We start from the raw sequence: 24,807 nt of genomic DNA on the forward strand, positions 1-24,807 counted from the left end.
TGACAACTGCTGAGGTAAATTCTTTGGTAACTCTGGGTCAGACTTAGTTCAGAGCAGCATTGCAGCAGTAGACAGCTGTTCACCATGTTCCCTTCAGGGTTCAGAGGAAATCCTGTCACTGAGCCTCAATCTGGTGGCAGACACTGCAGGGTCCACTAACCTGTGGGAGCAGACGGGAAGCTTTGCCCTCAGAGAGCTCATCAACCCCTCATTCCTACCCGGTTGCAGATGGCGCTATCCAGCGCGGCACACATGACGTTCAACATGGTCGTACAAAGGCTAGCTAGCCCATTGCTGTGGTTGAATTAGCAAATAGGCTAGTTGACTTGAGTTTTCACAAGTGAGCAGCTGCCTTCCCCTGTGACTCCTGTCACTGAATAGGCACACCGATCACAAGGAGCTGTTGCAGGGAAAGCATTTGGATGGACAGATTGTGGTTGGATCACTTTGGGGCTTTTTTTATTTTTTATTCAATGACCTAAGCTAATCAAGCCTTTCATGTCAGAGGCCCAATTCTGCGCATGTGACTGAAATGTACAAGGGGTGACGCAATGTAACTGCAATTACCTGCAGAGAGTGTCTGCGGGGGAAAGTGTCTTGCACCGCCACGGAAGGTCTTTGGTAATATTTACATTGTAAAATAATGCATAGCCAATGCAAATGCTGCGATGCCTTGTTAATCTCAGTGGAAAATGTCATAGTATGAATGGGCCCTTCATTTGTAAGTGGCTTTCGACAAGCGTTAGAAAGGACATTGACCCTCTGCACATGAGAAGGCCCAAGACAAATGAGATTGACTTCTGGGTGAATGGATGGAGGAATGGATGAGTGAAAGGGTTGGAAATCCACAGTGTAATTTACACTGGTCTTCCATTCCATGGTTATTGCTGTCCATGTCATTACCATTGACACCAGTTCTAAACTTTGTTAACAGCCCAACCTGAAGGGGAGTAAGGCCGGTGTCCACAGAGCTGTGGTCATTAGGACAGTTCCAGGACCTTGACAAACATCAGGTGGGTTTTACATAATTTATACTCATTATGATAGGAGACGGCTACACCAGAATCGTAAACCCGGACTGGCTGCGGCCTTCACCGTCACTTCAAAGAGGCAATCTGGGATTTGATAGGGCGCATACATTTTTGAAATCATAAATGAGAGCTATGGAAATCTTGTAAAAGATAACTTTTGAATACCTATTCGGCTCGGATCCACTTCCTTGCTTCATAAGAACTCACGTATAGAATTGTTTTACTCCGTTGCTCCAAAAAGCTGGAATTCTTATGCGGAATATCTTCTAAAAACGTTCAGTCCTTCCGTACACTGCTCTGTTTATGTATTTGAAAAAGGTTGTTTACCGGGAGTGGTTCATTCATTGTCACAATTATACAGACACATGTATCCTAAGCACCTGGTCAGACTGGAGAACAGGGTCAGCGGACACCAGACCGAGATCAGAAGGCCTTCACATACTTGACACCCATTATGATCAAACGCCACACCTAAAAATGCACCAGAACTTGATTCCCCAGATGGATCGTTGAGTTACGTGGCTTCTGGCTTCTTGCTGTGGTGTTACGTGACTCATAAACGGGGGGGGGGGGGGTGATCGTAAGAAGTTCACTGGCTTTGTCTTTCCAATGGAACACTTTGAGTGAAAGAGTGTCAATTGAGACTGTGATTGGTGTGAATTCAAGCAGTCAGACATGCTGACTTGGAGCTCAGCCCACTTCAGAATTCACATTTTCTCTAAAACTCTAATTAAACCAAACTGTTCTAGAGATTTTACACAGGTGACTGATGCCTGTCAGATAATATTCAAACAGTTTTTACGAAATATACTGGTTACAGTTGACATTTTAGTCAGTTAAAGATGCTCTTATCCAGAGATACTTTCTGTTAGTGCATTCACCTGAAAATGCCTAGGTGGGTTTTCATTTTAGAGAGAGAATTTGGAGCCGTAATTTCTCTATGGTGGATTCAAATACCTAAACTCCTGAGGGTCAGCAGTTTAACCCCATAGTCATTTTAGCGTTAAAAAAAATCAGAAGTGCTGGAATACGGACCCAAAGCAGCCAACAATGTGTCTCTGTCCATATACTTTTCACTTTACATGCGATAAACATACAGTACATGAACATATATGCCTTCTACATTTTACAAAATATTCTTTAAGTTATTCACCCTGTTGGTCCAGATCTGTGTTCATCAGGTATAATGTACCCTATACTTATCAAGTACAGGGGATTGTTGTTTGCGATGATGTAATGAGATTATCAATAGGAATATACAGAATTATTGTGGTTAAATCTATACTGTATTTTGCTCTCCAGAAATTCTCTATTGTTTGATCCACCACCCCTCACTCATCAACCCCCACCAACGCACCCTAATCCCCACTCAGACCCCCACTGCCCACGGACAGCCACCACGCCACATCAGCTGGTCCATTGTTCATCCGTCCGGTCTTTCGTCCAGTGACACCACGGCCCTCCAAGGAAGAGGCCAAGGAGGGCCGAAAGAACAGGTCAAACCCCCGACTACCCACACGTAGCCTGAGATGGGCCTCTGAGGGGCCCCTAGCTCCATGGACTCAACACAAGGAGGGAGTCAGCATCTGCTTGACCGAGCCAGTCTGGCAGATGGACGACACAGAGAATGGTGCTACAACCTCTGGTCTGGAATCTGGAGGGAAACCGACAAAAGTCCAGGAGGACCCAGGGGGCTTTAAAAGGAGACGAGAGCCGAACAGCCTACAAGTACGGACAATTACAAAGCTGAAAGGGGAGAGAGAGAGGGAGAGGGAGAGAAGAAGGGAAATGCCCCCACAAAGAAAAATACTGCAGGTGTATTAATGAACCGGTATTGCTGTTCTTTGACATACTGACACAGCAAGATAAACGTCAGTCACCTGTAAAACACATTATGCAAATATGTATTACTATCTCTTAACCTGGTTTTGATTGAGGAAAGGAGGGAGAGACACAGGGGAGTGTGAGCTTGAACAGCCATTGGCTGGAATGAAACCCAGACTGCAGTGGTGCAGTGTGACATCATCAGACCAACCAAGCCACTTAACACGCTTTTGCAGTTAGAGATTTCTTTCTTCCTTTAAAATAACCCCGAAACACTCATCCCAATCAATATGACAGCATGTCAACTGTTTGTTGTTTGATTTGTATGTTTATATTCTCGTACTGTCAAGATCACTGGAGCAGTGAAGTGATTAAACAAATGAATATGAATACAATGTTTTGCTGTTCGGCCTAGCAGGGACCTGAACTAAGTGAACCACTATATTTGCCTCCAGGCCAGGCGGATATCACAATACTCTTGATTAATTTAAATCCCATTAATTGATTAGAAGGTCTTGTGCACTGCAGTATGTTAGACATCCGTGGAGTGCCCTGTGACCTTACAACACAAGCCTGTATAGATGCCTGCTGATCTCCAATGAATCAGGCAGGGTGATGACCATCTGAGGCTCAATGGAAATACACTGAGCCATTGGCAGCTGATAGTGATCTCGCTTATCTTCTTCAGGCTGCAGGCAGATGGGAGTGAAAGGCAGCCATCACAGAGGTGAAAACGACCCCAGTGCTTCAGAATACAGGAAGTTTGACCCCGCTGTATCGTGCGTAAACCCTGACTGACCCAACCTTGTTTTGCATCACACAACGTGCTCATTTTCAGAGTATTTCGGAAATCATTCTCATTCTGATTTCGGCCCCCCCCCGGGTGGGGCCACAGTGTTGCCACAGTGTCACCGGACCCCCCCGTCCCCCCACCCGTCTCAGTTCATAGGTCTTACGCTGCTATACTATTGTGCTGGGGGATTGGGTCAGTTCTCCTTCCCCACTATGTTCTCCTTCTCCACTATAAATCGTTGTTGATATGAGGAATGCATTTTCTGAATTTTCCCAGTCTCCTCCCGTTTTAAACTTTAGGAGGACATGAGGTCCTAGTCCACACCTGCGGAGTACCTGGTTTGGGGGGCCCGTTGCTGTCCCTGTCCTTGTCCATCTGGTCATACTTCTGACCTAGTCTAAATTTAAATAGACTCTGGATTTAGCCCACATGCATTTATTAATTATTCCAATTGGTCTCCTAATATCTCACCCGGCACAGCCAGAAGAGGACTGGTCACCCCTCTGAGCCTGGGTCCTCTCTAGGTTTCTTCCTAATATTCGGCCTTCTTAGTGAGTTTTTCCTAGCCACTGAAATTCAACACTACTGTTGTTTGCTCCTTGGGGATTAAGGCCGGGTGTTTCTGTAAAAGCACTTTGTGACAACTGCTGTTGTAAAAAGGACTTTATAAATACATTTGATTGATTGATTGATTGTCTAATCGTTCAACACACACCATTACAATTCTGATCATTAGCTCAGGGGGGAAAAAGCAATCTCAGATCAGAACCTCCCTGATAAAAGGCTAGAGGCCTGTTTTATTTTATTTCTCTATTTCCCAATCAACTCTGAGGCCGGTAGATTATCTTTACGATACACTGTTGTTGTTCGGCTGGGTATTTTGTAAAAGCACTTTTACGACTGCTGATGTAAAAAGGGCTTTATAGATACATTTGATTGATAGATGTGATTGAATATACCACTGAAGGCCAGCCAACTACACAGTACAATAACTATAACAAGGCTAATAATCAACACTAATTCATAAATCTCTGATTGTCTCTAATTATTAAATTGCATTTATATTTAATGTGTATACATGGATGACTTAAATGGGTTCTACCAAAATTTTCTGTGCTACACCAGATACTCCTCTACTCTTATAACACATGAACTTTGACTTTACACATGAACATTAACTTTTGATACATACTCCCCGCCTTACACCCACCTAACTCTCTCTCTCATACACACACACAAACACACACACAAACACACGCGCACTCACACACGAACAAAATTAACACACACATTCTCTATCATACACTCAATCATATGGGAGTGTATTTTAAATGCATGTGCAATTTGCCCTGTAATCTATATTACAGCTCCAGAAAAAATGTAGAGACCTCAGCGCCTTTTTCTTTCCTTTCCAAAAAAGTCGAAAAGGAAGGTTTTGAGTGAGGAACAGAAGGGTTAAAATTAAGAGACCACTGCAAATTGAACACTTCTGTTCCTCACTCAAAACTTTCCTATTCAACTTTTTTGGAAAGGGAAGAAAAAGGTGCAGTGGTCTCTTCATTTTTTCCGGAGCTGTATTTTAAGGCCCCAGTACACCTCGGGGGGGGGGTGAACAAAGGGAGGTGTGCGAACTGACCAATTACAGTATGCAAACATATGCAAAACAAAGCTGAATAATGTGTGCAAATTGACAAAATCATCTCAGTCGAAAAAACACAACCCCCGATATATATGTTTTTTTTACACAATCTGAAAAAGAAACACTATTAAAATGCATAGAAATGTTTAACAACACTGTGTTCATGTTTTTTCCATCTGTGGTTGCTGATCTTAGCTCAGTGTCTGACTGGCGTTTGTGATTACATTTTTTAATGCTAAAAGTACTTAATTATATAGGTACATAATTATATGTACCTATATTTTTTGTATGTGACATAAATTAACATGATGCTTTTGAAAGGGAGGAGACAGAAAGAGTAGTTTATCTGTATATACTAGCCTTTAAACTAACAGATGACTAGTGACATGTTGTGACAGGATGAGAACAGATGAGAACAGCAGGCCATTGAAGCACAGGATGAGAACTGATGAGAACAGTGCGCCAGGGGCAACTGGTACTAAGAGGTTGATTCAGGTGACAAAGGCCCAGAGAAACCCATGGATAATGTAATTGGGCACTGGCAGTATCTGCCGTGGCAGGTAGAAAGTGTCGGCTAGCTAGATGCCTTGTACTGTATTTATTTTGTGTTTTTATCTTATCTTATAAATACTCAGGATATCTGAGCAAAATGTTGTGACATTAATGGAGCCATTCTCAGTTCCACCATACAAATGCTGAAACATTTAAATTGTAATATAAAGAGTATTAGGTATTAGGAGAAGATGTTATTTGAAATATAGGGCTTCATAACAAGCACTATGCATTGCCAGTCTCAAAGTAATTGTCATAATGCTCCTAGAAATCCTTATGGCATTGCCACCTTTGTGTGTAAATAGTGTGTGCACGTATATCAGGGTGGGGGTTCAGCAGGCAAGGTGATGTGGACTGGTTTGGCTAAAGAGCTAGGGCTGAGCGTGTCCCAGCTCACCCCTGTCCCAGTGACTATTACCCCAGGAATAATTTGTACGGAACATTCCAGTCAATATGTCCCTGGACCAATTCTTATTGAAACTTACAGTAACTATTTACTCTTAAAACCTCCTACTGAAAACTGAAGTTACTATGACCCCCTAGCAGGCAATATAGGGTGGGATTGGGTTAGCCCATAATGTCTGCTTGTTTACATGAGCTGGCTGGCGAGACTGATAACAGACAACGAAATGTTAGTGTGTGCGTGCGCGTGTGGGTGTGTGTGTGTTTATTCTATAAGGGCTCAAGTGTGAGCATGTGTGCACCTTAAAATATGATATGAAGAAAGACAGCTGGCATTTAGATCGCCCATCTGTTTGAAAGAGTCAGAGAATACAGATATATATATTGACAAGGGCAGTGGAGCACACAGATCCAGCTTCCACGTGGATATTTAAGAGGAGCTCCCAGGCGTTCTCTGACTAAACTTCTTAATCCGTTTTGACAGCAGACGATTTGTCTTTTGCTGGAACATAATAGAATTGCTTCGTAGATAATTTGAACTTGACAGCAAAACAATGTGTTGATGTTTATTTAATGAAGCGAGTGGGTGAGTATTATTGTTGTTTTCTTTGTGCGGGAGGTCTGTGCCTATTGCCTTAAAATTGCTGTTGGTAGAGGGAGGCACAACATTGGTCTACTGCAGAGAACGGTGGATCAATGGGCCACAAAAGAGAACAAATATCATTTGAAATGTGGCGATGCTGTGATGTGTATTTGGGTTTCTAATCGATTCACTGAAACAATAAAACTGTCAATGCTACAGTGCTTCAAGTTAACCACGAAATCTGAAAATATGTCGAATTTTACGTCCACTTGCTATAGTCCATACATTTCCTCAGGAAACACACAAGGCAATGGTAATTTGTAGGACGTTTGTGACCTGATTGAGGACATAATCAAGCAGAACAGAATCAATGTTCTGTTCGTGTGGCGCCATCTACTGGTCGTTATTTGAATAATGTTGATTAATTTTGTACAAAATTAATCAACATTATTCAAATAACGACCAGTAGGGACTGTAGCACTGAAATAAAACATGCCATCAAATAAAGAGGTGGAAGTAAAATGCTTTGACCATTTTCAAAAGGTGTTGAGAAGACAGAGGAGAAACGATGGGAGCTTTGGCTGAACTGATATAAGGCCAGTGCTTACTTTTTCAACCAGGTTAAAATTTACAAAACAAATATATAAAAAAATTACTAAATAAAGTTGATTTTAGCAGTAGGCGCTAAGTAATACACCCCCTGGAAAGCTGAACGTTTTGTACGTATTTGGATTTGATGGATATGTAATCTTGACTTCAACCCTATTGGCAGAAAAATGGAACGTAACTTATCAAATAACACTGACGGAGTATGCTTTATTTAGTCATCACAAATCAACAGCAAGAGATTTTCTTAGTGTGGAGAAAAACGAAGTACACCGCGACCCTCAACAGCTGGTTTTGCCCCTCTTTGGTTTGAATAACTTCATGTAGCCGTTTCTTGTAACTGTCTATCAGTCTCTTACATTGCCAGCTGATTAAATTTGATTAAACTTTATTGTCATTGAACAGTACGAGTAGCCGTCAGTACAATGAAATGCAGTTAGCATCCAACCACAAGTGCAACTCTTCTTAAAAGTACTTCACAACTGTGTCGTGTTTGAGGGCGTCCTTATATGCATGGCCCGCTTCAAGTCCCCCAACAACTTGACATGGTGGCTTTGACTCAGCCATTCCATAACCCTCCATCTTTTGTTTGTTTTTTGAGACATTTTGTTATATCTGCGCTTGTATGTTTTGGATATTGTCCTGCGCAATATTCATGGTCAGTTCAGATTTGGGTTCATGGGTTTGCTGTGTTCCCTATCCCTTACCGTGGCCAGACGCCGGAGCCGGGTTGAACGGGTTGAGTTTGAACTGGTTTTCACTTGACCATTCACTTCAACGTGCGTTGACTGACCGGGATCACCCACACCAATACACGGTTCTCTACTTGGCCACTAGATGTCACCACTGTACTGATTAATGTGTGTGGCCTGAAGACTTTGTGTTATAAAGGTCTGAGGTCTCTTGGCCAAAAGGCAATTTCTTTAAAAAAAAATCTTTGAACAAATCTGCCATTAATGTAGTTATAGGGGTCGGAGTCAAGTTAAACCAGGTTGGATAGCCCATATCCATGACTATGTTGTAATGGCAGAAGCATAAATTGTTAACATCCATTCCCTTACAGACTCTCAGTAGGAGGAATACATTACAGATGTGTCTTTTAAAACAAACCTTAATAGTTTCGTAAATTCAGTAAGCATTTCACTGTTACTTATATTAGTCACATACGCACGGCAGCAGATATTTTCAAAAGGGTTACAGTTGTGTCTTGGCTCCTAAACATGTCAGTCGGGTATAAAGAGTTACTTCACATAAAATACAACTACTTATTTTACAAAATATATTAAATATTAACTGACAGAAACAAACATTTCCATTCAAAGGGACTAATGTTCACACCTATGTTTACAGCTCTGGTGCCAACATGGCCACTAGATGTCACCAGAGGTGTAATTGGGCTTCAATTTAGGTCTAGCTAGGGTCTTTAAGACCGTCAATCTGTGTGGTCCTGTTTGATGTGACCGGCATTTTCTTCCTAAATACTAATCAACCATTGTCTCTGTCTAATGGTATGGTTATAAGGCCGGCCCTAAGGACTACTGGTTTGTCTGTATTGAAGAAAGACAGACCAGCGGTCCCCTCTCATTCTCTCCAGGGTCATGGTATAAAATGTCTGAAGGTCTGTCTTTGTTTTGTGCTTCACCATGGAGACAGGGCCTTTGATCTTCCTAGTGTTCTCAGTTGGTCAAAGGGATGCCTGGTTAGTCCACAGGATGCAGTATGTAACCTGCCATGGACACTGACAGATACCTGCATACAGTTATTCTTTTCTAGGTATCCAGTTATAAACATGGTATCCAGGTATCTAGGTATCTGGTTATGTACATGGTATTCAGGTATCTTGTTATGAACAGGGTATTCAGTAATAAACATGGTATCTAGGTAACTGGTTATTTACAGGGTATCCAGGTATCTTGTTATGAACAGGGTATCCAGTTATAAACATGGTATCCAGGTATCTCTGTATCTGGTTATGAACAGGGTATCCAGGTATCTAGGTATCTGGTTTTGAACTGGGTATCCAGTTATACACATGGTATACAGGTATCTGGGTATCTGATACTGAACAGGGTATCCAGGTATTCAGTTATATATAGGGTGTCCAGTTATACAGCTATAAACAGGGCATCCAGGTTTCCAGGTACAAACAAGGTATCCAGGTGTCTGGTTATAAACAGGGTATTCCGGTATCTGAATATAAACAGGGTATGCAAGAATCTGGTACTGTACTGGTACTGTAAGGGGACTGTGTGACTGCTGTAAGGAAGGAGGGAGGGTCGTCGTTTAGGAAGTGAAGTGTGGCTATAATAGTAAGCAAACAGAGAATGCGAAGAAGGAAGGAAATGGCCTGTCAGTATAATCCCTGTTAGAGAAGGGCCCAGCATTCAGGTCCCATCGCCAGGGTGCTGCCCCGCTCCTTTCACCGCAGACCTCCACAACACCACAGGGAGCACGCCGGCTTTACGGACAGGCCAGTTCATGTCCCAAACGGCACACTATTCCCTACAGAGTGAACACTTATTGACCAGAGTCCTATGGGTCTGGGTACGGATGCAGTGCACTGTAAAAGCAGTAGGGTGCCGTGACTCATCCAGGAAGTGTCAACACGGGGTTTGGTGCTAAAGTCCAACCCTCCAATTCTCACCTCGGTTAAAGGCGGTTTCTATAGAGGCCCGGACCACCTGGGAGGAGGCCATTATGACTGGTTACCACAGCATCTCATTCACTGGCAGATTATACACTACCTCGCACTTGCACATTCTGTCATTCTATCGAAGAGTTCCTCTAATTAGGGTCAAGATAATGATGAACCAAATGATTGAGAGTGTGAATTTAGACCAACAATTCCACTAGAAGAATGGGAGTGGTGTGAAAGTTAAATGAAATGAATGACGACCTAACTCATCCGAATTCAGAAATGTTTTTTCTTGAAGACTGATAGATTGTTTGGTGGTTAGCTCTGAGATTTCAGTCGCCTGCATCTGACAGACAGGCAGACAGATGAAGAGACAGATAGGCAGATGAAGAGACAGACAGACAGGCGGGGAGGCAGATGGAGACACAGACAGACAACCAGGCAGATGAAGAGACAGACAGACAAGTAGAGACAGGCAAGCAGGCAGTCAGGCTGGCAGATAGAGAGACAGACAGACAGACAGGCAGGCAGGAAGATGGAGAGACAGACAGACAGACAGGCAGACAAGCAGTCAGGCAGGCAGGCCGGCAGTCAGATTGAGAGACAAACAAACAGTCAGGCAGTCAGGCAGATGGAGAGGCAAACAGACCGACAGGCAGGCAGGCAGATGGAGAGACAGACAGGCAGTCAGATGGAGAGACAAACAGACAGACAGGCAGTCAGGCAGATGGAGAGACAGAGCACTTCCCAAACCACACAAATTTCTTGAAGGACTTCAAAGCATCAATTAATAAATATTAGTAATGAGTTAATGTACAGTAAAGGGGGAGCTAGGTGTGTGTGAGCCCTCTTAACCATACGCTTGTTAAGCATTAGTCAGTAACACATTACTTATAATGTTTAAATTATATATAGCTAATAACATAAAATAAAGGCCTTATTGGCCACTCACATAAACATATAAATCACTAATTAGTGACTTAAACGTGTAACCTAAAACCGTAACATAAAATTGTTACCCGAAAATAATTATAAACCACTAATTAGTGACTAATGTGTACCTTAAAACAATAACTTGATAGTGTTACCAGAAAAAAAGTTTTTTTGAGAGTTGTTTGAGAACCCTAATCCGCTCAGAAGCAGGTTCCATACCAAGATCTAGATCATAGATGCGTGAACCTTGTCTCATGGACCACAGTGAGATTTGGAAATCTGGGCCCATGATAATTTCTACAAACTTCGTAGCAGTAGTTGTAGACATTCTAGAACAGCCTGGATGTTTGTTACCTATAAAAGACAGTAAAATGCAAGCATAGTTTGCCCACTCCTGATCCCTATTAAGCATACAGCAGGCATTGTCACATCCCTGTGAACAGGCCTGCGTTGAGATAAGGCATCTACAGAATAGCAGCGCGAATAGCACGGTGATTGTGGGGTAGAGAATGGTTTTCTGTTGTAAATCGGGCACATTAATGACCCAGTAGTACTTTTCCCACAATGCTTAGCAGGCAGGGCGAGGTCCTTGGAGTGCCAGACGGAGGGAATACACAACTCTCTGTCGTCCAGTACGCAACCATCACCAGGACCAGAACGCAACTGAGACCAGAGCGAGGCCGTCAGAAGTGTTTAGTGTAGGGAAAGTGTAGGTCTAATCCCTCATTAACTTGGTAATGACCCAGCCCGCAGTGGGAGTGAATGGGGTTCCCTGTAGGCCCATCCACCTAAATGCCAATTATGCCTCATCTCCAACAGTAGCTGTTCACAGCACCATAAGATGCTTATGCATCCAGGGACTGACCTCATGCTGATCTGAATCTCGGGACATTGCTGGACCTTAAATATATGTCCTATAAATCTCTCCCAGCAGCACTAAAGGAGTGGCCAGTTGTCTAATATCTACCTCAGATAGCTCAGATAGATAGTGGTGAAACCTCTCTTTGCTTTGAAAGCATTTTTCCACCCAAAAAATGTTTCCTCACCATGTGAATAGATCGCTTATTACATGTAGCGCCAGATAACCAACCTAGAATAATTAGAACAGGCTAATTAAAATCTGATTAATTTCCCCAGGATAGCAACAACAGGATAAGTAGAAAAGGACGACTAGCCCAGGATAACTACAACAGGATAGCTAGAACATACAATTATCCCCGGGTAGAAATATAGGCCATGGAAATTTGAACAGGCTAACTAGTACATGATAATTAGCCCAGGAGGGGTACAACCGGCTAACTAGAAACAGGAGAATTAGCCCAGGATAAGTACAAAACTGGGTACTTAAAGCAACAATAATAAGAAAAGGATAATTTGCCCAGGATGGCTAAAATGGGATAAATGAAATAATCTATCACTGTCTAAAATTATAATAATAAGAAGAAGAAGAATGTTAACTGAAAAATGTAGATCAAAAAGTTTTTAAAAAGTGTAGCTTGAATAGCTTGTTTTGAGTTATTGGTAGTTTTGTCATCTGTTTAGTTGTAGGACTGACAGCAGTAGGCTAGTAACGACAGTTTGGTTTCCAGTAGCTGGCCATGGACTGGAGTACAGCAGATGTTTTCAGTTTTTAAATAAATACAAATTAATAAATACATTTTTCCTAAAGATTTGGGAGTATCAATGTTTTTTGTCACAGTGAATATTAAAAATAAATATTTTTAATTATAAATAAATAACAGTAGGCCTTTGATTTGCCAGCAGCACAACACCCTGAAATCCCACTGCTGGTAGTCCCACCCTTCTGGTCAATGGGTCAAAAGGTCTATAGCTCCGTTGGGTGATTTCTTATATATTTTAAACAGATTTCCTTACTCTGTGTGATAACTTATGATTCAGTTTTGCTGATCGTAAGATGACCCCGGTATCTTGGCTAAATACCCAAACTGGATCCGTTCCCATCATGGCCACCTGAACATCCCCGTCAATCCTAATTGGCATTTATCACTACTCACCGTTCCACCTCAAAACTTATGTGTTGAGAATTCAGGTACCAACAGTTTGCCGTTCATCCCAGGTGGGTAGCTACAAATTAATTGGTGGATGGGGGAGTTTCCTCTTACTATTCAAACTCCTTGGTGTGTCTGCAAAAGCACTACATAGTCCAAGTCCAATCAATTGTTATTATCGTAATCATCATGCAACTACATATTACCACACACAAATATATTTGTATTTAAACTATTCTGCAACCCTGCTAAAGGCGTTCCTCAAGAGTTTTTGACCTGGATTTGGGCCACCAGAATGGACCAGTTTAAAACTGTCGGGGAACATAATTTCCAGCTTCTCGACACAGAGCAGGTAAACTTGCCACTGTCATGAGTTGTCAGTTGGTCACATTGAGCACAAAGACACACAACAACCACGTGGAGTTACGTTGACCCCCAAAGAGGGGTGGCATCAAGACTGACGGGATGCCCATGTACTCATTGCTAACGGCAAATGCAATTTAAAACTGAAAGTTGCTGAGAAAGGCTCAGTGGTTTCAAACCCGTCCCACAGAGGAAGCCCGAGTTGGGTTCTACTACCAGCACTGGGCCTAGGGTTGTGTATTGGATCCAGACGGACTATACCTGGCCATTCAAAGGTGCCCCATTCATAGTCAAGGTGAGTCCTGAGGGCCAACGATCCCTCTTTGTCCCCCCCCCCCCCAGAGGTCCCTCTGTCCTGGCAGCAGCAGGGGAAGGTGGGCCATCTAGGCAGATACTTGCTATAATGGCTTCATAAACTCATTAGGAAAACATAGTGGAAGGGCCAGGTTACAGTGGTTGCTAAATGTGTCGATCAGGCGCCAAAAGCAGCCCCTTTCAGCCCGGTGATAATAATTAGGACAGAGCTTCTCTGGTCTTTGATTCATTCAGCCATGTGTCAGTTGGCTGTCATGGTTCTGGCGTACGGCGGCGTTTAACCTGAGCTGTTGAAGATGAATGAGAAAAACATGACAAAACATGCCATAAAAGGGGATGATTTTAACTGTTGTAGACAGTTGTAGGTAAGAGCTGTTGTTTTATGTTGCGTCTGCAAAATGTTGTGCTGCTTACACCTCCTCCTCCACACTTCACAGGGGGAACCAATAAATACAGAGAAGATCTGTTCATCAACTCTGCATCTCACCAAGACAAAGCGGTTGGAACCAAAAATCGGTAATTTGGACTCGTCTGACCAAAGGACACATTTGTACTGTCCATTTCTCATATTTCTTGGCCCAAGCAAATCTCTTCTTATTGTTGTGCATCAATTGCAATTTGACCATGAAGGCCTGATTCAAGCAGTCTCCTCTGAACAGTAATGTTGAGGTGTGTCTGTTACTTGAATGCTATTTATTTCAGGCACAATCTGAGGTGCAGTAAACTAGGCTGGTAACTCTTTTAGTCTGGGAACTCTGAAGAACTTGTCTTCTGCAGCACAGGTAACTCTTGGGCACCATAGCACTTGATCATTTTTGCGACCGCATTTGAAGAAACTTTGAAAGTTTATGACATTTTCCAGATTGACCCACGATCATGTCTCAAAGTAATGGACTGTCATTTCTCTTATTTGAACTGTTCTTGCTATGATATGGAGAACCACAGCACAGACATGATGAGGATGGTCTTCAGTATATCGACCCTACCCTGTCACCAGCGGCAACCCACCACTTTAAGAAGGAAATAAATTCACAAATCAACTTAATAACAATATCTGTTAATTGAACTGGTTATTTAAAGCTATTTTTGGTTGCTACATGGTTTTAATGTCTTCACTATATTTCTACATCATAGAAAATAAAAAACTAAATAAATACCCTTGAATGGGTAGGTGTTTCCAAAATTTGACTGGAACCGGTAAATAAACATATATATCTATGTTTCAAAAAAGTTGGGACAGGGGCATGTTCACTGCTGTGTTGCATCACCTCTTCTTTGAGCAATACACAGTAAGAATTTGGGAACTGAGGAGACCAATTGCTGTGGTTTTAAAAGTGAAATTTATTTTTAGCTTGATATAGGTTTGCTGCTGCTCATCAGTTTGTGGTCTGCTTTGTCATATTTTTAATTTCATAATGCGCCAAATGAGTTCAATGGGTGACAGGTGTGGACTGCAGGCTGGCCAGTTTAGCACCCAGACTCTTTTACTACAGAGCCATGCTGTTGCAGTACGTGCAGAATATTGTCTTGCTGGTTTGGCATTGTCTGGCTGAAATAAGCAAGGCCTTCCCTGAAAAAGACGTAGTCTGGATATGTTGCTCCAAAATCTGTAGAGTTCAGCATTAATGGTATACACATGTGCAAGTCACCCATGCCACATGCACTAATGCACCCCCATACCATCATGGATGCTAGCTTTTGACCTGTGCGATGGTAAAAAGCCGGATGGTCCATCTCCTTAGTCCAAAGGATGCAGGGTCCATTATTTTCCAAAAGGAATTTAAAATGTTTATTTGTCAGATCACAGAACAGTTTTCTACTTCGCCTCAGTCCATTTAAAATGAGCTTGAGCCCAGAGAAGGCGGCAGCCTTTCTGGATCTTGTTTGTATGTGTTTTTTCTTTGCATGGTTTGCATGGTTTTAACTTGAATTTGTGGATGCAGCGACATTCTATGTTAACAGACAATGGTCTTGAGGAGTGCTCCTGAGCCCATGCAGTGAGATCCATTACAAAATCGTACCTGCAGTGCCACCTGAGGGTCCAAAGATCACAGCCATCCAATATTGGTTTTCAGCCTTGATTTCTAAGAACTCTCTGGATGATTTAATCATATTATGTACTGTTGGGGATGAGATCCCCAAACTCATTGCAATTTTACATTGAGAAACATTATTCTTCAACTGTTACACTATTTGCCTGCGCAGTCTTTCACAAAGTGGTGAACCCCTCCAATCTTTACTTCTGAAAGACTCATCCTCTCTGGGATGCTCTTGTTACACCCAATCACCCAGTCATGTTACTGATCATTTGCCAATTAACCTAATTAGTTGTGAAATGTTCCACCAGGTATGTTTTTTTTTGCATTACACAACTTTTCCAGTTTTTTGTTGCCCCATCCTATTTTTTTTTTAAAAACACGTTTCAAATCCAATTTGGGCATATATTTTTCAAGAAATAATAACATTTCTCAGATTCAACATTTGATATGTTGTCAATGTGTACTATTTTTTTTAATGAATATAGAGTTTAATTTTTTTGCACATCATTGTATTCTGTTTTTCTTCACATGTTACACAGTGTCCCAACTTCTTTGGAAACAGGGTAGTAGTTGTAGGTTTGTATACAGTACCCAAGACCACTCTAACAGTAGTTGCATGTTTTTAGAAGGTACCAAAGAACACTTTGGTCGTCGTTGCAGTAAAGTATAGCATTGGAGAAAGAGTTGCTGTTTTACTATTGCAGATGCAACGTTGATTAAATGAACTCCCTATTTATTGCAACTTCCATTGTGAAAAACCTGCTGTCCTGCTTGTGCTGAATTTCAAGTACAGACATATTCTGCTCTCCTTTATTGTCACTCGGGATGCAACTTCTGGGAAGAGGCGACGGTCCAGTCAGGTCCTTGAAGGAGAGGATGGGTTTGTAACCCCCTCCTATCTCTCTATCTCTCCTCTGACAATGACTGCCATGAAAAGAGGCCACTTGGATGATGTGCCAGAGTGTATTCTCTGTCTGGCTCCAATACACAATGATAGGACAAGAGGGTCACTCTTGACTGAGTAACATTACAGTAGAGCCTTTGTGGTGACAGTAACCTAAGGGGAACAGCAAACAATGTGAGATTGGTTATCATTTTCATAAAACCATTTAGTTCTCCTCTAATCGCTTTCAACAAACAAAATCCCTGACGGTGGCTTTTTCATTGGACCATCCTAATCCCACACTGTAATAGTCACTGTTCTAGTGGCCCTTCATTTGACTGGACTACCATGTTCAATGAAGTGACATTTAGTTAATTGCGAATTGTTCTAAACCTCTGTGCGATGACTTGATGCTACTTCCACTTGCCCGTTAAGGTCCAGCAAACAGGCAGCCAGATGTTCCGGGCTTTCACATGGGGAGGGGCGGGTTGGGCAGTACTATGAATGGCTCAAACACCGACTAACGGCACCGTACCCTCTACTGTTGTGAAACCCACGACAACAAACACGCGCGGCTGGGGTGGGTGGTCCGGCTGGTGACCTTGCCATTGTTTAGGCCGGATCGAGAAACCTCTGTTTGCCGTGTTCATTAGGCATCACAGTGTCAGCTACAGAGAATAAATACTAGGGCTCTGAAGTCAAAGGGACTTTCGGTTCTCTTCAGTGTTCAAATGTGTTTTAACAGTTACTTAAAGCTCGGGAAGACGCTTTCTGTTACTTTCAAATGATGGAAATTAGCTGGTGAAGTTTGCAGAGCTGGCCATAATCCCAGGTTGAAAAGGAGGCTTTGTCCTAAAGTAGTGTAAGAAAACAAATCACTTCCTTTAAAGAAGCCGACGCTTTTCATCGGGGGCTTTTAAGTCTCTAATGAAGAACCAGTAATAGGAAGCTGCTCTCTTTACGCACGAGATATCATGTCAACCCAAATATCTGACGTTTGTAAACTATTCATAAAAATGTATTACAAAAAAATGTAATACAAATAAATTATTGAATTATGAAGGTGCATGGTAAATTTAATTGGGTGATTTTATATAGCAGGCATTTTACAGCTGTTTTACGCAGCCCCCAGAAAAAGACTCCACGTCACCAATCTGTGTTTTAATGAAGAGATCAAATGGCGGATTAACGCACTGACTGGGATTACTGACGTGGCAGTTAGTAAAACCAGCAGCAGCTCTCCGTCAACGCACCCTGTCTGATGAATATGACGCCTTGGGCAATGACCCGACAGTCATTCAATTTTCGGGTGACACCAGAGCTGTAAAAAGACACACTTTGGACAATCATATAATTATACGAAGTTTCAGGAGAAAGAGATACAATTTGTTTACTTGGATAAGTAACACCTAGGATCAGGAAAATATATATAGAAATTATATTATTCGTTAATTATTCAGTCCACTGCTTATCGGTGAAGACACAGATCATAGACACACATGCCCAAAACATGTGATTGGAACTCGCATGAATCACAATTGTCATGCAACTAATTTTCTCCAAACTCTAAGCCCTGGATGTAGCCCAGACCATCTAATTCCAGGTGATCAGAATATTAGTGTACAATGTAACTTCAGTGTTACTTCAGTTGTCTAACATGTTTTGTAAGTAGCTCTCCAATGGTAGCCTAAAGATATTTGTTCCGCAGTTGCAGCATCTGTCGGCAAGCTTTGATTTAAAAGGGGCGAAATAAGATGATTTGGTGACATCAAGGCCTTCTCAGCGGTAATGATTACATTTGGCGATCAGATCCACAGAAGAATTTGTATCCCGCTAAACCTTCTAAGATCCCCTACCAACCCCCACAGCGTATCAGCCTCCTCAGAGTCTTGTCCTACAAAGGGCTATTAGGGTTTCTGACAGACACGGCTTATACTACTCCATCAATTAATTGGATAGGTTGTCGGGATGCTCGTTCCTCTCATCTGCTACTTAGAAAGACAAAGGCCCACTGAGGGGTTGTTGACACCTCGAGGTCGGGGAGGGTATAAAGAGGAACCTCTTGCGATGGGGAGCAGTACTCGTGTCCCCACTGCACCAGAAGACACAAACTGACTTGGAGACACAGCTTGATTTGGACATACGATACATTATATTCAGGAAAGAAAATTGACATGATGCAGGTACCGAACAGACTGACCGGAGTTGGAACATACGGTTACCCAGCCATGAGTCATTACGATTCGCTCTATCTACACCAGAGCGGCTGCCCGCGCACAGCGGCGACCAAGCCTGCCAGCGGGAAATCTTTCACCATCGACGCTCTACTCGCCAAGCCGGAGGAAACACTGAGGGACCGGAAGAATCCCTCTCACTTCGGATTAAAATCACTGCCCGCACCCTTCCAGAGTCAGATGAGCACAGCGCTGCAACAGTACCTCTACACGCCGAATATGCTTCACACTCCTTTGCAGAGTCACTCACAAGCCGGGTATTCTCTCTATTGCTGCCCGACGTTTCCCTACCATGCGTCTTGCCGGGGGACATTTTACACACAAGGTACATTTCTGACTTATTCCAAGTGACAATGTAAATATATGATAACCGCCTGGATACAAAAATACCCTGCTTTGTTTTAATTATTTGTCCATCTCTGGTCCTTCTCCAGACACAGGTCTATCAAAGTCTCACTCATTCAAACACAAAGGGGGGAAATTCAAACGGATGCGCACCAGTTTCACCAACGAGCAACTGGATCGGCTGGAGAAAGAGTTTGCCCGGCAGCAGTACATGGTCGGGTCAGAGAGGTTTCTTCTGGCTTCGGCTCTACAGCTTACGGAGGTTCAGGTATGCAGAAGACCAGATTCCAACTCAAACTATATAGTTAAGACACAAACAATTAGTATGACAACAAGACTATAGGCCATAGGCCTATAACTTTTTTAAAGAAAAATAATTAAACAAAAATGTATTATCTTCTTTTCAGGTTAAAGTGTGGTTCCAGAATCGACGCATCAAATGGCGGAAGCAGAGCCTGGAGCAACAGCAGGCCAAGCTGGTTAAACTGGGCCTGGCCGCTCCGGTCAAAAGTCCCGGTTCTCAGGGTCTAGTCGATGGAGAAGACGAGGAGATAGACTTCTCAGAGGGGTCTGATGTGGATATAGACGGGCTCACTGACCAATGCTGACCGGCCGGAGACTACAGACTCATGAACTAAATGCACATTTGTAAATACCGCTAAAGATACGAGTTGAGGACTGTACTACAGCTCTTCCTGTATACATATTTAAATAATAGATGTATAGCTTCCTATTTAAATGTTTCTTACGTAATTGGTCTTACGAGAGTCTCTCTTTATGGAATCAATGTTTGTATATTTTAATGACCTGGTATAAAATAATATTTTCTGAATATAAGCAAATTGTGTCAATTTCTTTCCAGGTAAAATAATATATCTCTGTGGCTTTCACGAAAAGTTGAGAGGCTAACTTGTTCTAAAAGGATGTAGCCCAACAAAGTTTTTTTTAATGTGACTCCGTTTACACATAGGTATTCAAGATAAATGATGCAACCCATAAAACTACATTTGCACAATGATTAAGATAACTGTTTCTCATTTGAGTGAAATTAATAAAACAACTACAAAGGGACAGACAAATCATAAATTACCTAACATTTTTCCAAATCATATTCTGGGTACTGTTTACAAAGTAAAATAATAAAATAAAAGAAGCCAAGGAGATCCACTCCCAAGCATATTTTCTGACTTGAGAGCAGGGGTACACTACAACCCACTCACTTATAGATACACAGTTACATAAAGGCCTTTTTAAGGTTTCTGATGCCTGCCCAAATCCTGAATTGGCAGAGTAATCAAGTATATGCATATCGTTTTTGTAGTTTTGGTGTCATTTTGAAAAAATTTATCAAGTCTGATTGGATAAAGAAGCCACATTCTAACAAAGAGAAATCTGACTACATGGGGAAAATTTAGAGAAACTTGTTAACTTTCAGTATCACGATCACCATCATTTACCAAGATTATTAGAACTTTTCATGGATTTATAGTGGATGTCCACATTTACAGTATCAGTAGAGAGATGTTGGCATACTGTTTGACCATATGGTTTGGGCACAGTAGATCACATCTATTTGGTTTGACATACTCCAACTAGCTGCCAATATACATTTCTATCATGATTGACCTTTGCTGTTCCTCTGCCCCTTACCTGTGCCTAGCCTGTCTGAGGATCCTTTTTGGAAGTTGGTGAGGGGTACTGGAAGAGTTAGCAATAAACTGTTCTGCACGCTTTCCGGCTCTGGAGTCATGGAGTGCCAACATGGAGCCCAGGTGGCAGCCAACCACCATTTCTGCAGACTGTACAATGCATTGAAGTTTACCTCAACAGCCGGGCCGTGGGCAAGCACAGACCCAAACCCGATGGAGGAGGTGTGACAGTTACGAGATAGGAACATTATTGTAGCTACTGTAGGCTGCTTTCTCCACCCTCTATCGCCAGAGTTTCCCTCTCTCTGTCTCTCTGTCTTTCTCCCCTATATCTCTCTCTGTCTCTCCCTCCCTGTTTCTCCCTGTCTGCCTCAGGTAACACCTCCGTCTTCTCCATCGCGGCCCTCCCAGCACAGAGTCCAGAGCCCTTGTGGTTAAGTGGCTCCCGGGTCAGTGCTTGTGGTGTCAGCTTGTCTACAGGGCCCCAGTGGTTAATCTATTTAAATGATCATCCCCGGCCTGGTCTCCATGGCCACTGATGGCAGCTGTCCCATATCCTGTCTCCTCTCAATTACAATTCAGGACTAGAACCAGAATGAGACACCTGTTGTCCAGCACACACAGACAGACGGGATGAGTGGGGTCAGACACCCATCAGGCAGCTAATTGGGGCGGTCAAACTGAAATCACGGGAGACAGAGCCTATTACACAGAGACAGTCTCCTAAACTAACCTTTCATCGAGCCGCCCGCCTCCAGGCCCACACCCCCCCCACCGACCACCCTCGCAGAGCGTAGTACTTATTCACTAAGAAACACGCGTCTCATCTCCCCAACAAATGCCGCGATCCAGTCAGACTTTATGATGTTGGGGGCAACGATTGATAAGGCAGAACCAAACAGGAACAGGAGCAGAGACACCCTCAATGAACAGTAGCAGTCAGAACCTCTCCCTCCCATCGTTCTCCCCTCGTCTCTCTGTCTCACCCTCTCTCTCCTCACTGTTTCCCTCCCCTCTCACCCTCTCTCTCCTCCCTGTTTCTGTCCTCTCTCACCCTTTCTGTCCTCCCTGTTTCTGTCCTCTTTCACCCTCTCTCCTCCCTGTTTCTGTCCTCTTTCACCCTCTCTCCTCACTGTTTCCCATCTCTCTCCCCACTCTGTCTAGTATTAGGCAGTAAGGCCCCCCCCCCCACACACACACACACAGTCTCCTCGGTTCTGATGATTACAGGTCAGCCCACTGTGGAGAGGAGTTTGGGAAAAACCCCCATGGAGCCCAGGAAGCGTCTCAGATGTGATCACTGATCCTCGTTCCTCTCCCTGGCCTGGTGTAATCCCGTTGAGGACTGAGGCGACCAGAGCCCTGGGAAAACCTGTGGGGGGAGGCTGGAGGGAGGTCCAGGCTTCGTGTCCCAATTAGCGTCGGACACGCCTTTACACCCTCACCTACAAAAATATCTCAGTATGCCCCGAAACTCGTCCCCAGGCTAATCTGTACTGATAGACCACTTGTTGGTCGAAAACATTTCACCCAAACTCTCCCTTTTGACCGCCAGGAATCCACCATGTTGATGGCAATTATGATTAAGAGCCTTGCTCAAGGGCTCGATGTGTCAGCTCAGGATTTAACCCAGCATCCTTTGAGTTATTGGCCAAACCATAATGGCTAGGGTAGCTCCCTTGGGTGGGACTGGGATTAATGACAACTAAAATAACTGTTTAAAACTGTTCTTTTTATAAAGTTATATGAAGTTATTTTCCTGATTGAGTTGCAGACTCATATCAGACAAAGAATGTAAAATAAGAAGAGTCCTCTTTACTTCTGAAATTGGACAACGCAACTCGTTTAGCAGTACCAGAGAACTATCTTCAGGATAACCTAATTACAACATCCCCCTGCTCCGCATTAAGATTTTTTTTTTAATCATTGCTGACCGAATGTAGGCTCCGAGAAGGTGTGACATTTCTCATGGATAGCAATAACCGCTGTTTCGTTTTGAGGTCCAATAGGAAAGTGCAGTTCATTTGAGCAAAGACACGTTTTAGGGTGGGCAATTGTAGAACGTTCCTCCTTTGCATTTTATTTGCGGAGCGAAGGGGTTTCCAGTCCATCTAATAGTCATTAACTTCCATTACAATCGTTTGAAGTGGACGCAGGCTTTTGTCTCATTGTCAGCGGTTTCACTTGGGGACGCACAATGACATCTAACACGGGGCCAAGAAGCACTGTAGACCACAAGGAAGAGTCGCTTTTAACGGCCAACCGATGTTTGGAGAACGACCCAAAACATAATTTAAATGCGTCTCTTTTTTGGTTGCATTAACAGGAAATAGCTTCGTTCCTGTTCTCAATGCTATTCAGAGAGAGAACACCCGACCGTGAATTAGAAAGCCAAGTGGCGAAAACAAACAACATAATTAAGTAATGGATGAGGTCAGCTGTGCAGTAGCAGAGCGTTAGTATCCAGTGACTGTCTTAAAGTTCCTAGGGCTACATAAGAGTGCATACGCTTAAACCTTCCTAAAACTTCCACAATTAATATCAACCGTGGGAAGCGCCTGTCTTAACTGCTCAAGATTTGACTGCATAACAAACATTAAGCATATCAATTACCCTGCTTCATTCAGGGCCCACCTGGCCGGGCGAGATGTTTGTTTGACTGGGGCGAAGGAGGTGGTGTCCGTGACGAGGTCGGGGGACCAAGCTGAGCGGTTACAGGTGGCGGTACAAACGTCTAGTTTCTCATGCAAGTGGCACAAACACAGGAGCGTGCTAGTTCTCCCATGTCGTTATAACGGGGTGAAAATGTCCAGGTATTTAAGTGGAATGGATTAGCTGAACACACATAGCTAATGCGAAACAAACCGGACCATTAGTTTAGTAATGAGTGAAGGTGTGAGCGGGTCACACACTGTCAGGCCGGTCGCGTCCTCTCGCAAAGGCTACCGAATAATGGGTTTGTCTTTCAAAAGAGCTTTGTATGTTTGCTGCGATTCACAACTTCCATTAAAAGTAATCAGTGCAATCGCGCTAACTGAAGATGTCAAGTGACAAAATCTCGATTATCTAGTTCTATTTACGGTGGTGTTTGCATGGGTTACAGCGCTAGTCAACGGTGCGTCCTAACTAGGCCTTAAAGATGGGAGGTGGTTAGAGGGTAAGTTGTAATTAACCTTTTGTGATGAAGTTAATTGTTCAGACAGTAGGAGTATTATTTTGCCAAAATAATTTGAGCCGCCTGTAGTATAAAATGAAAATAAGACCACTACCTATAATTTGACATCATTATAAAATAACAGCCTAGTAAAGCCATATCTGCTTCTTTACAAATTACCGTGAGTATGAAAAAAATTAGAGACTGTAAAAATGCTTTTTCCTCAACACTTTTCAGAATAATTCCATTGTCTTAACCCCTAACAGGACATCATTCTAAACTGCTCATTAGCTCTACATCACTATAAAAAAGAAAGCAATGTTAAACAAAAAATGTATTACTTTTAAAATCCAGTTAAATAATTAAATACTTGTTTGTAGTCATACATGTATACTCTATGTCATATGCTGTAATAAGACACTGATTAACCTTTATTAATTTTTCATAACCGTTACAATATTTACTTCAAAAGGTTACCATTTCTCTTACCATTATGCTTACCGTAACTTGTGTCATTGCACGTGATACCCGGAATTATAATTTCTCACATCCATGTTGACAGTCACTTCCTTACATAAGCACACATACACATCGATTTTGGTTGTTATTGTAAGTATGTAAAGATAACAAAACGCTTCAAAGCCATATGTAGCTATATATATATAATTGTCTCAATTTCACAATACTCATGTACAATATGTTTACTTTGCCTATAGTCTATAATAAGGTTACACAAACTAAAGTGCATTGGTCAAAATACTGTTATTAGTCTGACAGTTCATAGGCAAAACTGAAGCAATTCGCATTGGTCGACTGTC

General features: G+C 42.6%; 1 protein-coding gene across 1 annotated transcript; it reads left to right on the forward strand.

Annotated features, from left to right (window-relative positions):
- Positions 1-18,781: 18,781 nt before the first annotated feature.
- noto (notochord homeobox) lies at positions 18,782-19,794 on the forward strand. The gene is made up of 3 exons (XM_010879401.1): positions 18,782-19,166; positions 19,276-19,454; positions 19,594-19,794. Exons 1-3 carry the CDS (start codon positions 18,782-18,784, stop codon positions 19,792-19,794), a joined length of 765 nt encoding a protein of 254 aa, XP_010877703.1.
- Positions 19,795-24,807: the final 5,013 nt, after the last annotated feature.

The sequence above is a fragment of the Esox lucius genome, chromosome 15, assembly GCF_011004845.1.
Source record: "Esox lucius isolate fEsoLuc1 chromosome 15, fEsoLuc1.pri, whole genome shotgun sequence".
Classification (NCBI taxonomy): Eukaryota; Metazoa; Chordata; class Actinopteri; order Esociformes; family Esocidae; genus Esox; species Esox lucius.

Bases quoted from the DNA above. Each gene is read 5' to 3' on its own strand.
- noto (XM_010879401.1), top strand. From the start codon at position 18,782: ATGATGCAGGTACCGAACAGACTGACCGGAGTTGGAACATACGGTTAC. The intron at 19,167-19,275 runs GTACATTTCTGA...GTCCTTCTCCAG, and splicing joins GGGGACATTTTACACACAAG to ACACAGGTCTATCAAAGTCT. The intron at 19,455-19,593 runs GTATGCAGAAGA...TCTTCTTTTCAG, and splicing joins TACAGCTTACGGAGGTTCAG to GTTAAAGTGTGGTTCCAGAA.